We start from the raw sequence: 19,948 nt of genomic DNA on the forward strand, positions 1-19,948 counted from the left end.
AATAATGAAAACATCATTAACTGAAGCAACAGAAATAGGCATATGCTAGAAAAGCCCCCATTTTTCCTTTTTCTCTTTTTTTTTTTTCAGCTAAGATTAGAAGTGATTTGTTGGATGTAAAGCAGAGAGATTTATAGATTTTGTATATTATTTTTCTGCAGAGCTGCAGATTACTTAAGACATTCAGATCTTGAGAAACAATCTGGTCCATATTGTTGGTCTAACACAGGAACAGGAGTACCTGGAATCCTCCTGGCATGATTCATTATCACACTCTTAGAAGTGAGGAAACTCCTCAGCAAACTCCTTTGACCCAGTTTTTCACAAACCTTACAGTCTCAGTTTTATATATATATATATATATATATTTAGGTAAATTGTTGCAAGATTTTGTAAAAAAAGATCCAGATCTTTTTTTTTTTTTAGTGCAAAGGTAATTTCTGATTGGATTTTCAATGTTTTGTCTTTAATTTAGTAAACATCGTTTTTATATTTTGAAATTGCTGCTGTCCTCTGCTATTCTCTCTTTTCTAGATTGAACTCCAATTATTTCTACTTTCCAGTTCTTCTAGTAACAGAATCACTCAGTTTTCACTATTTTAGAAAAAATTTTGCTATTATATTTTGCTACTAATTATCCCAAGAGGAATTTCTCTGTGATGATATTAACATTATAAATTACTACCCAATTTTATTTTATTTTTTTTTTATTCTTTTTTTCTTTTTCTATTTCAAACCACTTTCAGCTATATAACTACTCATTTTCTGTATCTCTGCCTAGTTTGGTTCCCATTTCAAAGCACTTCTTCTCTTATGACCTTTCCTGTAAATTAAGTTATTATTTTTTATTTGTACTTTCATATAAATTTGTACTTTTATACAAATTATCTTGCAACCCAAAGCAAATGAAAAGCCCATTTCCTAGTCACATACTACATAAAGTGCCAAGGAAGTGAGTAGGAAGGAAGTATGCTCCTTATGCAGCTTTTTAGTCTTTTTAGCTGAAGACTTGTAAACTCTTATGTAGGTGATTAGGAAATGAGGAAGATAAAAGTTAAATGTGGTGTTTAAATGTCCTGCTGTTGATTGCTTGAAGTCTTGCTTTTTTAAAATTTTGTTTTACAGGTAGATAATGAAAATTATAAAGCCCAGTTTCTGAGGACAAATGATGAGGGTAAAATCTTAGAAATTTCTGATTTAAAAGCATTTACAAGGTATTCTGTAGTAATCATTGCCTTTACGGGGGATGTTAATGCTGCAGCTATTGAAGGCAAAGCTAGTTCTCCAGTAATTGTCTCCACTTTTGAAGCAGGTTTGTATTTTTCTCTATATGAATCAATGTTTGCATTTTTTCCTTCATCTGATTAACCGCAGTTTTAAACACAGGGTGCACTTAATACACATTTGTTCTCACAGTGATTTTTGCTTTCATGTTTAGAAGATGTCAGTTAGCAAGAAAGCGATGGTGATAATAAATACTGAGGTTTACCTTTAAGTGAAGTGAATATATGCTGTATATGGCACCTGTACTTGTCTGAGTACATAATTTGTGTATTCTGGATGGAAGGAGGTTGCTAGTGAAGGTCTATAAGGATACATACTAGAGTCAGATCTTCCACACATTCAAAACAATTTGGAGAAGGAGGTGGATATTAAGGAAAAAGAAAATTGCTGAACTATTGAGTTATTCAGAAGAAGTGGAGAGATGAGTGTGAGGAAACTATATGAGGAGTCATGACACCAAAGTTTACATTACAGTAAGTAGCCAACACTTGCTTAGGAAAATAAAGACTGATGTACACGGGGAAGATATAATCCTAATTTAACATACACAGTTTCTGATTGTACTAGATCTGATGTCTTTGCTGGTGTTGAGTTGCTTCTCCTGTGGAAAAGTGAATGAAGATTAAATTATTTGGTAGCTGAGATTGTCTTGTGAGCTATCATTATTTTGTAGCCCTTTCTTTCATGTTGAAATGTGATACATTAGAAGGTTCGATAACCTTGCTGAAGAAAAGTTAATTTTTCCATCATCTCATCTCATCTGGTTTCCACAATCTAATGTACAGCAGAGTATCTGAGGAAGTTACACAGACTTACTGCAGAGGAGCCTGAGTTAGGATTTGTTGTTAAGGGTTAAAAAAAACTGGAAGATTTAACAACTGTATCTAAATCCTGGCTGAGGGAATATGTTTACCTTCAGTTACTTGATTTCACTATTTAGAGATCATACTACAGATTTGTCTGCTCAGGTAAAGCTGTAAATATTCAGCTGCTGGGAAAGAATGTTACAGCCTTTTCTTTCAGACAGGGACATAGGGAAAATGATTTATATTTCCTCTGTCTTGACAATATACTACTGGAGTAAAAGTTTGATAAATAACTGTCTTTGGCAAAAGGGCATGTTGTGTTTGTGTAGTTGCTGGCTTCTGGTATATTTCTGGACAAAAGCTGAAACACTTGTTTGACCTACTGTGATTCCCTTCTAGTGACTGGGCATCAGATAGTGGAAAGGTTTTTTGTTAGAGACAGGAACATGGTAGCTTGCTTATACATCGAGAGGAAGCAAGCTGTTGACAGGGCTTTCAGGAAAGGCTACTCTACACTAACACTTGCTTCTTGCTTGTCAGCCCATGCGAGGATTTGTTTACATTTGTTTATTTCAAAGTACAATGATGCCTTCAGGCTTTCTGTGTAGAAAACTGGAACTTGTGTGAGTAGAAACTACTGAGGATTATCTAGCAATCGTTTTTAATATTTGTAGCATTAAGTGCTATCATCAAGAATAATATTTCACTACATATTTAACTTTTAATTATCTTTATAAATATTTACATACACAGTTAAAACATTGAGATGTTTTTACTGGAAACAGAAAATACCAATGAAATAATACAATAGGCAAAAGTATTATTTGTAATTTTTCAATTTTTACTCTAGTAGTCAGAGTAGTGAACTGATTTAAGTAGATGACTGAAATGTCTATTTCAGTACCTGAAGACCCACCTAACAACGTAACATTTCAGAAGATACCTGATGAAGTAACAAAGTTCCAAGTGACATTTGTGCCGCCATCTGAACCAAATGGGAATATTCAGGTGTATCAAGCTATGGTGTACAATGAAGATGATCCTGCTGCTATCCGGATCCACAACCTTAGTGTCATTGATAAAACAGATCAGTCAGTCACTGCCATGATAGAAGGATTGAAAGGAGGACATACCTATAATGTCAGCGTAAGAATTAACACTTTTTCTTTGGGTTTTTCCCCTGATATGATTGAGAAATTAAAGAACACAGAGCTAAGCCAAATACAAGATTTTAATACAGAATGTATAGGGGTGTGAAGAACGTGAAATCAGAGGAAAGAGAGGAGTAATGGGATTCATGTACTTGTGAAGCATGAAACAAGACCAACTTTCACTCTTAATTCCAGCACTTGCATTGCTCATTTAGTTCAGATGAGAAGTCTTGTTCTGCAAGGAAAGCTTACAAGGAGTATTTGCTTTAGGAGTAGTAGAATCATAGAATGGTTTAGATTGGAAGAGACCTTAAAGATCATCCAGTTCCAACTCTGCCATGGGCAGAGCTGCACCCAAACATCAAGCTGCCGAGGGCCCCATCCAACATGGCCTTGGATACCAACAAGAATGGATCATCCACAACTTCTCTGGACAACCTGTTCCAGTGCCTCACTACCACCTTCACAGGAATTTCCTTCTGATACAAATTTAATTTACCCTCTTTTAGTTTAAAGCCATTACCCTTTGTCCTATGACTAAATTCCCTATGTTCAATCATATAATCGTAGAGTAGTACATGAGAGGTGTTGACGTAACTCTTTAAGTGGGTTTGGTTTTCTCCTTGTGTAAGAGCTAGATTACAAATGACAAAGGGTTACTGTACTCAGGATTATAAAGAAATAAGAAGTAAGTTGTAGCAAAGTGTGAATGACATAAATGTTTCAGCATTCATTGTTGTTTCAGATAGATACAGATTTGACAGATTTGAAGCTAGTGCAAATACTCATTATAACATTTCTCTTCTTAAGGTGTATGCAATTAATGGTGCTGGTGCAGGGCCAAAAATTCAATTGAAAATCACCATGGATATCAAAGGTATGTCTCATAAATTGTCATTTACCTGAAATCTCTATAAATACTTTAGATAGTGCTGTTTTACCTGTGACTACACAGCTGCGTGCCTTCAGCTATTTCCGGAGGCATCATGAGGTAGGAACAGGAATACGTAGCTGATAGGCATGACTTGCAGTGCTCAGTTTTGCTATCACTGATCATATGCTAAACCACATGCAGTCTCAGTGAAATAAGCATTGTCATCCGTATTTTAGCTGCCATGAGCAAACAGCTTAGAACAATGTCACAGAGGTGTGTCTATGTATCACATTCTTAGAAGTAAATACAGTCATTGACTGAAATTTTTCCAAAAAACTAAGACTCAAACTTTTTATTGTTTTTTAAGTGAAGACTAATATGCAGAGCATTTATCAGAACAGATTTTTAAGTGGCTTGAAACATGGTTAGGACATGAAATTGTCCCTTAAAATATGGTGATTATTTATTATCCATAACACAGCTACATGTCTGAACTTGTTGTGAAAAGAACCAAAAACAAAACTCTGTGGTATATCTTTGTTTAAAACCAGAACCACCACGGCCTAAAAAGAAACCAACACCTGTTTATGATACCAATGGAGCCTTACTTGTCACAGCAACAACAATCACGATCAGAATGCCAGTATGTTATTACACTGATGATCATGGACCTATCAAGAAGATACAAGTTCTTGTTGTGGAAGCTGGAGGTAGAATCCTGAAAGTCGATTTCAGGATTTTCGAATTTCTTTCTTTTCAGCTTGTTTGTTCCGCCCCCCCCCCCCCCTTTTTTTTTTTTTTCATGTGGGAAGGGATTGTCAGAAACTTCATTTTAGTTAACAAAATCTGTTTAGCTATGGCAACATTATTATGAGCGAAATATCTTCCACAATACCTGTGGGCTGGATTTTGAAAACACTTGCCAATGAAAAATCATCCACGTTGCTTGAGGTCACCTGTATTATTCTAGCCCTACTGTTATCATTATATTTTCTTAATTTCCCATTTCTTTGAATAAATACATACATTTGGCTTTTGTGAAAACTGATTAAATATGAAAGATCTTTTCTTGCAAGTTTTTCTTCTGTTGCTATCAGTGTTGCCTGTCGAAGAATGCAGTCATGTGCGGTTGATATTTCTATTTCATAACGGGGGCAGAGGGATTTATGTAAATCCCTTCTGTAGACTGTGGGTTAGAATGTGTATTCCCTTGTATGGACTGATGAACATTTACTCATGTGAACAGTCTCGTGATACTCTTGAGTAATTGCCTACCAATGTGTGTGGGAGTTTCATGGTTGGACATCATATGGTCAGGCTTACTTTACCTAAGAAGAACAAATTCCAGGTATTTAAATCCCTTGTTTTGCCTGCCTTAAAAGCATGGCAGTAAAGCATTCATGTTAAGTGGGTACAGTTTCTCACATTTTCCAGAATGATGTATTTTGACACTAACCTGAGAGACTTTTAATTCCTGGCTATTGCTGTGAAGGTTCTCTTGAGCTGATAAATATGCAAACACCATGTTAAGCAATGTTTTGAGGATTTTTCTCCTATCTGAGTTTCTGGATACTGACTCTTCATGTAAAATTAGTTATTTCATTTATGAAACAATTTCTACTGTACTTAAACACTTTTTCTTTCTTTGCTAGCCAGATCCAGTTTCAATGTCAAATGTCTTGTATACAAGTTATATCTTCTACCAACACAGCCTGTGTATGAGACTGCCCCTGAAATTTTCTAGCTGTGATTCAGCTGACTTACTTTAAAACACCAAAATATAGTTGGTGGGGTAAAAAGAATATTTGGATTGAAGTACAAACATGATTATAATTTTCATTGTATAAATGTCACTGATAGCTTACTAAGCCCTTAAAAATAACCTGTTTAACTTCTATTTAACTTCTTTAGTTAAGAAGTTTAGTTTAACTTCTTTTAGTTAGAATGTAAATTATTTTTTATTTCTTTTCTTGATAATAGCTCAGCATGATGGAAATGTTACTAAGTGGCATGATGCATACTTCAATAGACCAAGGCCATATTTTACAAATGAAGGCTTTCCGAACCCACCATGTGTAGAAGGAAAGGAAGATATGAGTGGTAAAGAAGAAATATATGTTATAGGTGCTGATACTACATGTATGATACCAGGCAGTCAAGACAAAATATGTAATGGTCCACTGAAACCAAGAAAGCAGTACCTGTAAGTACATTTATCTCTAGACTTGTCCAAGAGGAAGATTTAAGTGGAACATACATTTATACAAACGTACAAAACATATAGTTCAATTATGAAACGGTGGAGCTTGAAATGATTGTTATCACTCTTACCTTTATATTATTTGTCTGAAGAGTAAGTATGGAAGACAATTTAAAAAAAAGTTTTAGGGTAACAAAAGATGGATATTGAGTTCCCAAATTAAGACCAAATTCAAGATAAGTAACCTACTTCCTATAATTTGATTGTATGCTATACACATTGACACCAAGTCATTGACATGTCATGATGTCACTTTTGCAGGAAGATAAGGATAGCAGAGTATACTAAACTAAAACTTTAAAATAGTGTTTAGCTTCTAAATTGAATATTTTTTAAGGAAAGAAACACAGATTTTAATTTAATTAGCTTTCTTTGTTTTATTTTACAGATTCAAGTTCAGAGCAACTAATGTTAAAGGACAGTTTACAGATTCTGACTATTCTGACCCTGTCAAAACTTTAGGTAAGGAAAGTGTCGCTTGTTTCTTTTGTTTCCGAGAAATCAGACTATTCCATGTTCCTTTTTAGTAGACTGGATTCCCTGTAGTAAATTACGTTTATTTTTGTTAGAGCTTGCTTAACCAGAATGGTTGTTGCCTGGTGAGGAAACGCATCCATTCCCTCGTATGTCCTTTTCAGGATGTTAAGAGGCCTTTACTCAGCCTGGACTGTTAACTGAAAAAGAAATATTAACAAAGTTACTTTAGTAGAGATTCAGTCATAACAATGTAAATAGCATTTTGCTAGAATAGCTCATCTTGACAGGATGAATTATCAAAAGCTGTTTGTGCCATTTCCCTCTCTGTTGCATGTACTGGTACAGCTATTGAAAAGTGAAAATTCTCTTAGCAGATTGCAGTAAGATCTGTAAGTTCTTTTAATATATTGGTAAGCCAAAACTTATGTAGCTAAGCTCTAGCCCTGGTGTTCTGAAAAGGGAACCAAGACAACTGGATTAGTACCCAGAAGAATTTTAGTGGGCACAGATTTTTCATTTGGCATTCAGCTTCTGTGATATGAGCTCCCTTATCCATCTGATCCATGTTAGAAATTTGTTACGTGATCTGATACTGAAGAAGTGCTAATTCACTACCTGAGTATTCTGAAAGGATCTGGCACTGTTTCTCCAGCCCTGAATGTTTTGGAAAATACAGCACAAAAATTGTTTCATTAGCCAATGAAGTTCTGAGCCAATGAAGCAAATAGCTTGGCCAGAGGGAGAAAGACTTAATGCCTGATTAGAGAAAACAAGTCTGCTGGAAATGAGTATGATTGTATCCAGGCAGATACACATACCTGGGCATCCTTCTAACAGGAAACTGAAATCATCATGACAAAAAGAGAAATCATGCTTTGTTGTCAGGCAGATATTATAATTCACACACTTCATTATTGAAACTGAAAACTTGTGACACTGTCTCCTGTGGTATAAATCATAAATAAGCAAGTATTATTTGCATAAAATGTAATAGGATAAAATGTAATGGGACAAAAAAATAAAAAACAGCCTGATAATTTTCTCAAATTTCTGTGGCTCATAATACCTGTATTCCAGAGCCTTCTAGGCTAGTGTTTAACATTCAGTACTGTTTTTAAAATGGGTACTACAGCAAATTCATATCTGTCCCTAACTTCTACATTTCAAAGCACATCCAACAAAATTTAAGTGGAATAGGCAATTAGAAGTTCCTTCTACTGTTTCTTACAAAGTTGTATGAAATCAGTACTACAGTTGATTCAAGACACGGCACCAGCCCAGCAACTACTAACACTTCCATTACTGCAAGTTAGGTGCATGAAGGAAGTTAATTTTTTTTCAGATATGTTTTCGTTGCATAGATGTTTCTTTATAGAATGTGCTTTTGTAAGAAGAACTTCAGACTTGCTTTAGAATCATAATCCAGAAAGCAGACTGGTAAGGTCAGGATCTGCTAGGCATCTCTGTGCAAATGACTTCTATTCCACTTGTAACAACAGTACCCCTTCAGAAGAAATCTACATTGCCTGCAATCAGAAATGCAGTTCCATTTTGAATCAGTGATCATATTTTGCAGTAATCACTGTTTTGCCAGCATGACACTTTGGTTTTAGTAGATAAAACCATAACTTGAATTTTCACAGAATTATTTATGACAACTTTCTGCCTTACTTTTTTTTCTAAGTCTACTTATATGATAAGTAGATTCAGATCTGAAAACCAGATCTGAAAACCTTGTGTCTATGCAATTTACTATTGCTAAATATGATTGAAGCAGAAAAAACATGGAGCTTTATGAGACAGATCTCTGTATCAGAGATCCTTTTCCACTTTTGGAGCTTGATCATTTGCAGTTGTTAGGACAGTGTGTCTGTGCTTGGCTGCACGGAGCCTAAAGCAGGAGCTCAGTTCAGGCTAGAGTTAGTCATGAGCCAAATGATGTTAGTGCAGTGTAGACCTACCTTAACTTGCTCACCAGGTAAACCTGAAAAGCACCAGTGGATGGTTACACATATAGTGTATGTGTTAAATAGACCAGCAATGCTTAGGGACCATAAAATAAATTGCTCTTGTTTTTCTCATGGTTTTCTCTTTTGAGCCACTGTGCAACTGTCACAAAACAGATGCAGTTGTTTTGAGAGGAAAGATTCTGTCACTTCTCCATACTTGATTCTCTCCTGTTAGAAACGTAAAATTGATGCATCTATTAAATATTAGATTTCCTCTTTCTGTTGCAGGTGAAGGGCGGTCAGGAAGATCTGTGGAAGTTATCCTTGCAGTTACTTTGTGTATACTTTCAGTTGTTCTTCTGGTGGCTGCAGTCTATGCTTTTGCAAGGTGAGATTTATTGTTTGTAAACACTCAATATTGTTTTAGTGAAGAGTTGAAATGATCCTTTCAATTGAATTAATCTGTCATGTCCAAGTGTATTGCATTTTCTTTTTTTTTTTTTCTTTTTTTTCAAAACTTGGGGAGGGATTCACAGAATGTAACTTTAATCTAGCAGTGCTAATCTCCATAGATGAAGGAGGAGAACAACCTTCTCCAGAGGGTAAATCACAGCAGAAGTCTATCTTGCTCTTTCAGTGTCACTTCTCCATTGAAATGAGGAATGAGGAAACAGATCAGAATGTAAGCTGAATGAAGTTACCATGATGGCTAACCCTATTTACTGTCAGCTCTGTTGAGAATCAGTTAACTTGATATGAAGTAAATACTATAAACACTATTTTCTATCTTACTAATAAATTTTACGGTTAAACACTTTGAAGTCTCAGGTGTGAAAGAGATGCCAACCTTTGATCAGAATTGTGAACAAATGCCCAAATAAAGAAGCAGGCTGGATACTGCATGAATTATGTTAGCTTGCTCGTGTCCCATGAGTTCTGCTTCCTCAGCTGCAGCATTCAGGCATTGCAGAATAATTTATGTTAGAAAACTGAAATATTAAGCAAGCTAGATTCTTTCCACATAAGTTTTAGATAATACAACTGCTGATTTGACTAAATTGGAAGTAAGAGCAGAATAAAGGCAAGAAAGGATTTCTGGCAGCCGTTTTAGCCAGTCTTATCAATGTATTGGTATAGATTTGCCCTCAAATAATTTGCTTATTTATTATTCACTATTATTTTCTGTTTAGAATTAGACAAAAGCAAAAAGAGGGAGGGACATACTCTCCACGAGATGCTGAAATTATTGACACTAAGTTCAAACTGGATCAGTTGATTACAGTGGCAGACCTGGAGCTGAAGGATGAGAGATTTACACGGTAAGCATGCTCTCTAGGAAAAACAGTAGTTAGTCCAAAGGGGCTGTAGCCATGACCCCTTTCTGACCTTTGCTTGTTTGGAAGTGTTTGTGGTGTTCTTATTTACACAGGTCACTGAGATCCTTTTTCAAAGAATGACCTCCATCCTCAAGACACTTCTCACTAGCTTTTAGAAAATCACTTAATCTTCAGCTCTTTTTACAACAAGATAAAGATCTAAGTGCAAATCACTGTTTAATTATGTTGGGAAAAAAAAAAGGGACTATATATTTTTAAACACAGAATTTCCGAGTATTTTTAATGGCCCGGTGTTTTGTGTAGATTACAAAACTTAGTAAGTATTTTGAAATTAAAGTTTGAAAGTCAAACCCCTTAGAAGTTCTGGTTAGCTAATTCAAGAATAAATCTGTCATTTAGAAAATCTCTTGTCATGTTTATGTATGAGAAGAAAAACAGATTGCTCTTTCTGTCAAAAATATGGATATTATTTACCACTTAAATATCACAGTGATTCCCAACGATCGATGGCATCCAACTGAGTTAGAGATGTTCGGTGAACATTCTTTACCTACCTGTATTTTCCCTGCTGTGTCACAGATGAAACACTGTGGTAGGCAGCCTCCTTAAAGATGAGAAGCCTAAAACAGTCTTGCCCTAGCAGTCAGGCATCCTACTGTTGCAGACTAGGAATAGCTGGAAGATGAAAGGTTGTAGCTGTTGACCTGTTTTGTTTGACTGTGTACATGTCTATGTGTGTGGTACAGAGTAAGATGATTGCATGAACAAACCTGTTCAAAATAGTGCACACAGGCATGGCTGGTTGTAACAGATGAGAAAACATACTATGAATTGTCTGGAAATCATCAGCATAATGGATGTGGTATGTTCTGTGTGGGGCAGATGTCATTCAGATAGCATTGTTTGTACCTGCTAATAGCAGTGGATTACATTCTCTAGAGACTGAATTATTATTAATGCAGCACATTATCTGTAACTTATATAAATGATCCTCAAAATGGCAATTTTTTCCAAGCTGTTACCTGAAATAAGAATAGTACTAATTTTGTTTATATACTAAAGTGTTGATGGGTTTTACTTCCAGATACTCTTCATTTTTCTTTAGACGCAAGGAGATATTTGTCATCCAGTAAGTTATTGTATTATTGAAGCAACACGGTGTGTTTTCCATTCTGTTCTCTTAACCTGTGTGCTACCATGCTATATTGAATGATACTGTTAATCAAAATTAAATGTCAATCTTTGCAGCTATAGTAAGGACAGACAGTAATATTTGTCATTATGATATCCTGTTTATTTTTAGTCCCTAGTGTTAATAAACCACAAAAATTTTGAATTAAATCAGGGCAATTTTTACATTAAAACACAAATTATATTAATATTAGCATATAGTTTATATAGTTTATAAATATAGTTTTATATTTATATATATAGTTCATATATATAGTTTATCCTTGAAACAAATGTAATGCAAGTGTGGTAGAAAAAATATTTCTTCTTCAGAGGAAGAAATAAGTTTCTTTCCTCTGGTAGTTAAGGCCTGTATTTAAGAGAAGATTTTTTTCTCAACTGCATTTTTTACTCACTTATACTAGAGATATTTTCTAACCAAGTGATTACAATCACAGCAGCATATATATGTGACCAAATCATTTATCAGTTTGAGGAGTGCCTTTGTGCCACTTTTCAGTCTAAATTACCTGAAGTTTGGATTTGTACAGTCTCAAACTCTACAGACTTATTGCAAACTATAATATGTCACACTTCATTATGTGATTTATGCACAGCAAGACCTTTACTGTACATACAGTGCTTCAGCAGTTCAGTTACGTCAGCCTTTATTTTAGTGAGTCAGTTTCAAATTTTGCTTTGGAGTTTGTTACTTCATCCAGTCTCTTTTCTACTCTTCCTTCCTTCCCCACACCAGTAAGATCTAAACTGGAGACTCTGCTCTTCAGCCATTCTGTAAGCTACAGGATGCAGCTCTTAAATTCTGAATTATTGTTCTTCAAACAGTAGCTTTGCTGGAGCTACAGTAGGCTTCTTGCCCAGGCCCTTTGCTGAACATTGATAAATTGTGGAAGTTTGAAATGTAGGTATTAACTGTGAGTTCCCTAGGACAATATTGATATGATTTTTTCAAACAGCAGTCTACAAATGCACTGTATTACATGTAGTCATGAGGGATGGGATATCCTTGATCTGCTCAAACTTTTCAGTTAATTAAGGAGTTTTTAAGATTTAAAGAATGTTTCTGTGCATGTAGGATTCTGCTCTGGTAATGTCAGTGGCCAAAGGAGAGATTTTAATTATCTGTCTTAGGTTATCTTTCACATAGATGAATCCTTCCCAGTAGTGATGAGTTATTCCAAGAAGCTTGCAGAAGCAAGCAATATGCACCAAGGAGGCTTACTGCAAAACCCAGCATCTAAACTGTTTTTGCTATGCGTTTTCAGACTTCCACAATGCACCTCTATAGAATTTTTGTACCTGTTGCATTCAGAGAATAACCACGTAGAAGTCAATCACAGTTTCAGTTCATGTGTTCTCTATCATTCTCACGATGTGTGGTTAAGGCAGTTCCATGTCAGCATGATAAATTATTCTATTACATGCTGATGACTGCAACATAACCTTCTCTAAGTTCCCATGCGTCTGGAATGGAACTGTGCATTACAACATATGCATAAGCACATTCTGGCTATGTTTAGGTAGCTATCTCAGCTGTTTGAAAGCTTGCTGCGTTGTAGAATGTCAGCTTCAATTTGTGGCATCTTGTAAGTTTATAAGGAAAACACAGATGGACAGATTTATTTTTCAGACTGGCTTGTTTGTATTTTTTTTTTAACTCTACTAAGTCACCTGACATCTAGTTTTAATTGTCCAAGTGTATTTTCTACTCTGAAGGGGTGATTCAGACTTTTTTTAGCAATCTTAGATGATAAAAGAGCAGTATAAACTTTTTATGTACCTATGAATCATCCCTTTCAGGGCTCTTTTGAAGGAGATGTTTTGGACTCTAAGTGTTTTGTCATTTCTCAACTAGTACAATATACATCATGTCAAATCAATAACGGCATGAAAGGCTGACAGTTCATTCACAGAATCAAGACACTCCAGCCTGTTCCACGAAAACATACATTTTCTCTTCAAACATTTTCTGATATTTGTTTAGAATATCTCGACCTATTGTGATATTCTGATCATCAGAAAATACGCAAAATTAAAAAAAAAACAAAACAACCCTTACAAATTTTCACTGTCTGAAAATGACCAGTAGTGGCTAATATGCACCATCTCCAGCAAGTCTTTGTTGGGAAATTCATTAATCATAGGTAGCTTCAGAGTGCTTTCAGGGAATTACATTCTATTGAGTTCAGTGGAAAATGAGATCTACTTCTGTATGAATCTGAAATACTGATTTTGGATTTTTAGGAAATGCATTGATCTCAGTGGTGGTGGAGATTGTATGAGAAAGGCAATAACTAACTAACTAACTAACTAAATAATCCAACTCTTCTTCAACAAAGATGTAGCCCATCTAGGCTGGATTAAACATTGATTCATTAAGTGTACTAAATATTTATATACTTGGGTCCTCTCTTTGTATCCTGTCCATAATTTTTACCAGTCCATTTTTCAGTGCAGATACTTATCTTCTGTGAGTGGATTCTGTCAACAGATTTTCAGGGCCCACCAGACCTGGCTAGAGACAAGTGACTCTTCCCTGCTTGGCTGGGAGAGAACTTCTCTGGCACCCTGTTTTCACGGTGGTTTCTGCAGCAGGGGCAAAGCCATAGATGTCCATTTCTTAAAATCTTTCCATGAAAAGTTTTATCTTGTGGTGAATACTTTCAACAAATGAGACAGCTTGTCAAGCAGATGGGCACAGATTTAGAAGAAATATTTTTCAATTGCAGACACTGTAATGCTTGCAAATAAATATTTTTATAGAAAAGAATTGTGTATAAAATTTTTTCCCGTTCTCTCCTTTCCTGTATTTTTTGCATTCAGTAAGTGTCTGTCTTCAAAGTAGCACTTTTGCACACACATTACTTTCTACAGACCAGCATGTTTCTTCTTTCTTTGAATGGAGACAGGCATGGCTCCTGCATTAACTTTTCCTTCAACGAATTTCCTTTAGTAATCAGCTATCACTTATAAGCTACCTCAGCTTTGTATCCCAGGAGAACACGGTTTATGACTGCATGTCCTGGTACAATGGAAGAAATGACCATGTGTTCTCTTTCCCGAGGCCTTTAACATTCAGGAAGGGTTAAGCTCAATATTGCTTTCAATTAACTTGCTAAAAAATTAGCTCGTCTGTTGTTCTTAGGAAGTGTCAGTGGTGCTTATGAGTTAAGCCTTTTACCCACTTGCTCATTTCTGTTGTTTTCCATTTGGACAAAGTTTTAATTCCCTGTGGATTTCAGATGATTGACCCAGAAAGAAAGCTGAGTCTGTGTGACAATATGGTCTTCAGTTACCACTGCCAACACAAATAAATGGCTTCTTTCTAGCTCTATCATAAGTAATCTGAGTGGGATTCAGATTTTTGATAGACTTCAAAAAAAAAATCCCACACATGAAACAATACACTGTTTTGAAAGAAAATCAGATTTAAGGCAATAAAGAATTCTTTATCTTAGAGAATGTTTTTCTTCCCTAGTTTCAAAGTCAGACAAATGGGAATCTGGAATTGTTCAGATGAAATAGTTTGATTCTTCATTGTTCTCATCAAGATCTAGTGATATCAAAATTTTTAGGCTTTATACAAAAAAAAAAAAAAAAGAAAAAAAGAAAAAAAAAAGGAGAACTGTGGATAATGAGATTACAGGTAGATGAGTATTTTTCATTGATGAAATACTGTAAGATTATTACTGTGTATTTCATTCTCAAGAGACTTGTAAGAAATGTTGGGTTTGAATCCTGAGGATGCTGAAGCTGAGCATTGCCGTCTCCTTTAAATCTGTACTTGGGATACAAACTTCATTCCTTCTCAAGATTCTTAATCAAAAAAGCCAACATCTTTGCTACAGGCTTATTTTCTGAGCTGCCAAGCCATTGCAATATGCACTTGCTACCAATGGAAGTGTGAGAATTCAGTTATCCTTACAATCAAGTTCTTCACTTAAATATTCAAAGGCAAGTGTCAAAGTGCAGGTGTCTTACTTCTTTAAAATTGTTTAGTGCTTCTTAAAGTTCATGACTGCACCTATAAAACTATCATCTGTTAGTAATATTAAAAAATGAAGAGAGAGTACATACATAGCCCTTTTTCAGTGCTTTACTTCTCTGTTTTGAGTGAGAGTAAAGGAGGGAACAATTGAGTACGATAGTGTTAATGGTGCTGCTTGTCTCTGTGTTCTTTGCTGTTGGATCTAGGTAGCTTCAGCACTGAAGCACTGTATTCAGGTTGCTTATGTGCAGCACTGATGTAATTTTTGTTATTTAATGACCAAACTGCAGTGCAGGAATCCACTATTTGCTATCAGTTTGAAAGTGAGAATCAGATGACTCTTATCCTTATGATCTGAAATGGTCATCAGAAGAATGGCATTGAGCACATGGTGTAAAATGAAGTCTGTCAGTGTATATGAAGTGGTATGCTGGAGGTATGGATTTCCCAGGCCCATATGAGCCCAGAATATTGTAAAATGATCTGAACAGAATGATAGAAACTGTACCTTCAATATTTGCCAGTACTTGAGATAAAAACTAAGCACCCAAGACATCTGACATGATGGAATCCATGAGAGAAATGAATAGGGTTCTTTACTTACTTGAATAGTTCATCTGAAACCTAGAAACATGCACAATATTGGTTAACTCACACCCTGCCACATTTAACAAAAATCTCTGTTGCAGGTTACTTAGTTATAGAAAATCCATCAAGTAAGTAGATTAAAGTTTTTTTTATTTAGTAGCCATTCGTGAGTCTCAATGTGTGGTTCCTTCTTCTGTGTTTATTAGGAAAAAAACCCTCCAAGCTGCGTATAAATCATAAAAGCATGACTAATTGCATGGTAACTGGAGAAATGCTTTCTCTCTCTCTGGGGTGAAGCCTGCATGTCTGTGTTTTAGCTTGAGAAGTAATACAGGGATATTTAAACTCCTCAGGGTTTAAAAACCATGTCATTATGAGAATGAGGTCACTGCAATATTTTATATGTCTAAAACCTTGCAATGTATAAAATGTTTTCGGTGCAACAAAGAAGTATTATGTACTTTAGAATGCAATGGTTACTTTACAAACTTCCATTAATGCCAAAACCTTGCCTTGGAATGCTATTACCTATAAAAAACAATCCTACCCAGCAGTACTGTTACCATTTGCAAATGAAAGATTTGGTGAGGGGAAACAATAGAAGGAAAAAAAATGCTTCTATTTGCAGCAACTGAAAGCAGACCAAATAAGTGAGCTGTAGGCAGCTTATCATTTTCTTCATATAAATATCTGTTGCTGCTGAACTGGAATAACTTACTATAAAGCTGCAGTAAAATAAGAATTAAAAGAATGATAAAGAAACCACCTGTAGGTCTCTAATTCTTCTGTCCTTACTTTCAGGCCAATAAGCAAGAAATCCTTCCTACAACATGTTGAAGAGCTTTGTACAAACAACAACCTAAAGTTTCAGGAAGAATTTTCGGTATGTTGCTAGCAGTTGTCACAACATCGCAAGACCTTCAGTTGTTTCATGTGTCACATTTCATGTCCATTTTAAGCAGGCAGTGCCGTGAAGTACTCTGGCCTTGATAATCAATACACAATTACCAGGTCGACTGTTTAAAAAGTAATATTACCTGTTTTGGATTCTGCAGTCTACACTGCATCCTGATCAGAATTATTCACCAAAGTGTCAGCAATGAATGATCTTTAGATTTCAGTCTTTGCAGGAACATAGTAGTTATGTTTTTGTGTATGTAGTGATGCATATATAGTTTAATTGAGAATGGTTTATGTAGGAGATTTCTACATACATACAGGTGTCATAACAGTTTTAGAGATGTTCATTTTCCTGAATGGTGATGACCCCAAAAACACAGCTGGCATTTATTTTGTAAAATGTTCAGGGCACAGTTATACTGCCATGCAACTTAAAAATGTTCTTCTTTCATGGGTTTCAGAATAGACAGTTAAAATTTTGTGCACAATTTTGCTTTTCTCTCCTTTACAACTAATAGGTCATATGTGTCATACTTTTGAGAGCAGCCTCCATCTTTTTGTCTCAGTATACAAACTCAGCAAGCTTGTGTTTCCTTTTGAAAAGAGACCAGCTTTCAAAATATGCATTACATACATATAAAGTATATATACTTTCAAATACAAACCTCCGGAGTTTTCATCATTTTCATGAAATAGCATTTTTACGGCTATCAAATCTTCTTTCTCAACAATATTTTCTCTCCTTGTTATTTCAGAATTTTTATCATCATCAACATCATTTGTAACACATACAGTCATTTGCACTCACAAAAGTAATTTGTCAGTCTCCAGTAACTTTATTGTTTTGGATTTATAGATTTGCCATGCATTTCTTACCATTTGGATTAGCAAAAAGCCAATCAACAATTGGCTTTTCTTCTGCCAGATTATAATATTTCAGTCTCTGAGGGAAAACCAACAAACGTGTGAAAAGATTAATGGTATTTCCTACAGCTTTTTTTGTTATGCTCCTTAGGTAAAATTGGTCTGGGTTTAATAATAAAAAGCACCATAAAATTCTCTGAGCAGTAAAGTAAGGAGAACTTTTTCTTCCAAGGATGGAACTGTTATTTCACTTGAACAAGAGTGATTATAGTTTCATTATGCATGACTGAACAGATGAAAAGTTTTACTAGCAATAATATTTTCACATATTCATCGCTGGAAAGCTTCCAAGGTTAATTTTTTTAGGTGTGACCTACATTAGGGTAAGCCTTACAGTATTGCAACACCTTAAAAATTAAAGTAGACAAGTGTTTTATCAAATAAAAATGTCCATTGAAATCCATTTGAAATGTCATCAAATACAAGTAGCTGAATCTTTATATAACTAAACCATATAGTCAACTTACAGCCAACAGTTTCATTTGACATTTGGACTTCCATTTTATTTCTCTCTGAACTTCAACTGCCATGTTTCAGAGTGTAGCAATGCCTTCCCAGATGGCTGGTTCAAGGGTAAGCAGAACTGCAGTGTCTGACTGTGATTATATCTAAAGAATCCACAATAACTTTCTTATCAGATTAATAACAGGATTGACAATGCATGTGAAATGACATCAGAAATTGCAATGCAAAGAAGCAAACAGACAATGCACACAGCAAGCAAACAGACTCCAGGACCTGCTTTGTTTTCCATCTGAAAGCAAGGCTTTAGTTTGGCATAAATGACTCAAGGCTCCTACAATGTGTGTAGCTCAGGCTCTAAACCCATGCACCATTATATTTAAAGCACATAGCCTGGTGCTGAGCTTGCTTGGGTTCTCTGGCTATCTGTCTACTAGTAATTTCAAGCATATCAGGAACTGGATGTGATCATATGATAATTTACTCCAATACACCATTAGTATATTCTCTGCATTAAATTTGATCTGTTTCAGAAAGCAGTCCTCCTGGACTATTCCAAGGTATGTTTTGGTAGGTAAAATAGTCTAGAGATCATTTCCAATGGGCAGTTGATGGACAACAAACCTGTTTTAGAGTTTTGCCAGTGTAAAGTAGCTCTCTTCCTTTCACTTAGTCTTGGAATCCTGGGACATTCTTGGGCTCATCTACTTTCCTAGACCTAGATGCTGTGCCTAGAGATCTCTGGGGATCAATCTTAGACCACATATTAACATGGCATATGTGTAACATAATGATTAGGAATACAGACCTGAGAATGGATCTAGTTCCATATCTTATCAGAAAAGGCAAGTTTAAAGAAATCATACAGAGCCACAGTAACTGGTGGCACCACCTGGCTAATATTCAATCTTCCAGCTTTCCAGAGGATTTACATATCTCTCAATATCTGAGGCAGAAATACTTCTAAAACTGTTTTATGATAAAGTCTCTTCACAAATTAAAAGGTGAAATGCCTTTGAATGTCACCACAAAAGTACCATAAAAGTACACTAAAAAAAGTTCATATAAATTATTTAAAAGCTTTATGAGTCCACAGAGAAATATGATTTATGTAACAAACTGATTTTGCACCTGGAAATCCTAATAGTCTTCCCCCAATTCTGAAAAAAAATCATAGAGTGAAATCCATACCGATGCAGAAAATTGGTATAAGGCATTTAAGCACTTACTCAGATGTGGAAGCATCATTACAAAAGCGGTGTACTCTGATTCTGTTTTTCTTTTTTCTACAGAGTTCAGTACAGCAATATGACTTCTGTACTAGTTACTAGCAAGCTAAGACTCAGAGAAGTGAGGCAGATGAGGCAAGCAACAGTTCACATGATGTGCACTTGGTACGGAATCTCACAGCCCTTAAAATACCTGAAAAATACTATAGACATATAATCTATTTTCCTCTTTAATGGAAAATTCGAGGACAAATATTCTGAGACACTTTCAGCTTTCTGAATGAGGAATTTTGGCAGCTCCATCCTTAGGAGTGTTTTACTGTTCTTATCAAGTCCTGATAGAAATTCACAAAGTCACTCTGCTCTGAGAACAGGGATCTTTCTCTAGGTTTAGTCATAGGGCTGGGGATTTAGTTCTTTAAGGGATTACTGCGACTAAAGGTAGAGGCAGCTCAAAGATAGAAGAAATTTGCTGTGAGTATGGCAGAGGTTGATTCATTTTAAGAGGTTGACAAGATTTTAAAGCAA

At 35.5% G+C, this 19,948-nt stretch overlaps 1 protein-coding gene across 1 annotated transcript in view; it reads left to right on the plus strand.

The window, feature by feature from the left end:
• Positions 1-19,948, plus strand: part of PTPRQ (protein tyrosine phosphatase receptor type Q) — a 120,528-nt gene that overhangs the window by 86,586 nt on the left and 13,994 nt on the right. The window contains exons 45-55 of the mRNA XM_042890276.1: positions 1,126-1,312; positions 2,992-3,236; positions 4,052-4,118; positions 4,667-4,825; positions 6,096-6,318; positions 6,764-6,837; positions 9,090-9,189; positions 9,992-10,120; positions 11,223-11,267; positions 16,007-16,033; positions 16,707-16,788. Of these exons, the coding sequence (XP_042746210.1) occupies positions 1,126-1,312; positions 2,992-3,236; positions 4,052-4,118; positions 4,667-4,825; positions 6,096-6,318; positions 6,764-6,837; positions 9,090-9,189; positions 9,992-10,120; positions 11,223-11,267; positions 16,007-16,033; positions 16,707-16,788 (1,338 nt within the window). The remainder of the gene's footprint in view (positions 1-1,125; positions 1,313-2,991; positions 3,237-4,051; positions 4,119-4,666; positions 4,826-6,095; positions 6,319-6,763; positions 6,838-9,089; positions 9,190-9,991; positions 10,121-11,222; positions 11,268-16,006; positions 16,034-16,706; positions 16,789-19,948) is intronic.

Source organism: Lagopus leucura, unplaced genomic scaffold (genome assembly GCF_019238085.1).
Source record: "Lagopus leucura isolate 7727_CA_CO unplaced genomic scaffold, USGS_WTPT01 Super-Scaffold_100159, whole genome shotgun sequence".
NCBI classification, from domain to species: Eukaryota; Metazoa; Chordata; class Aves; order Galliformes; family Phasianidae; genus Lagopus; species Lagopus leucura.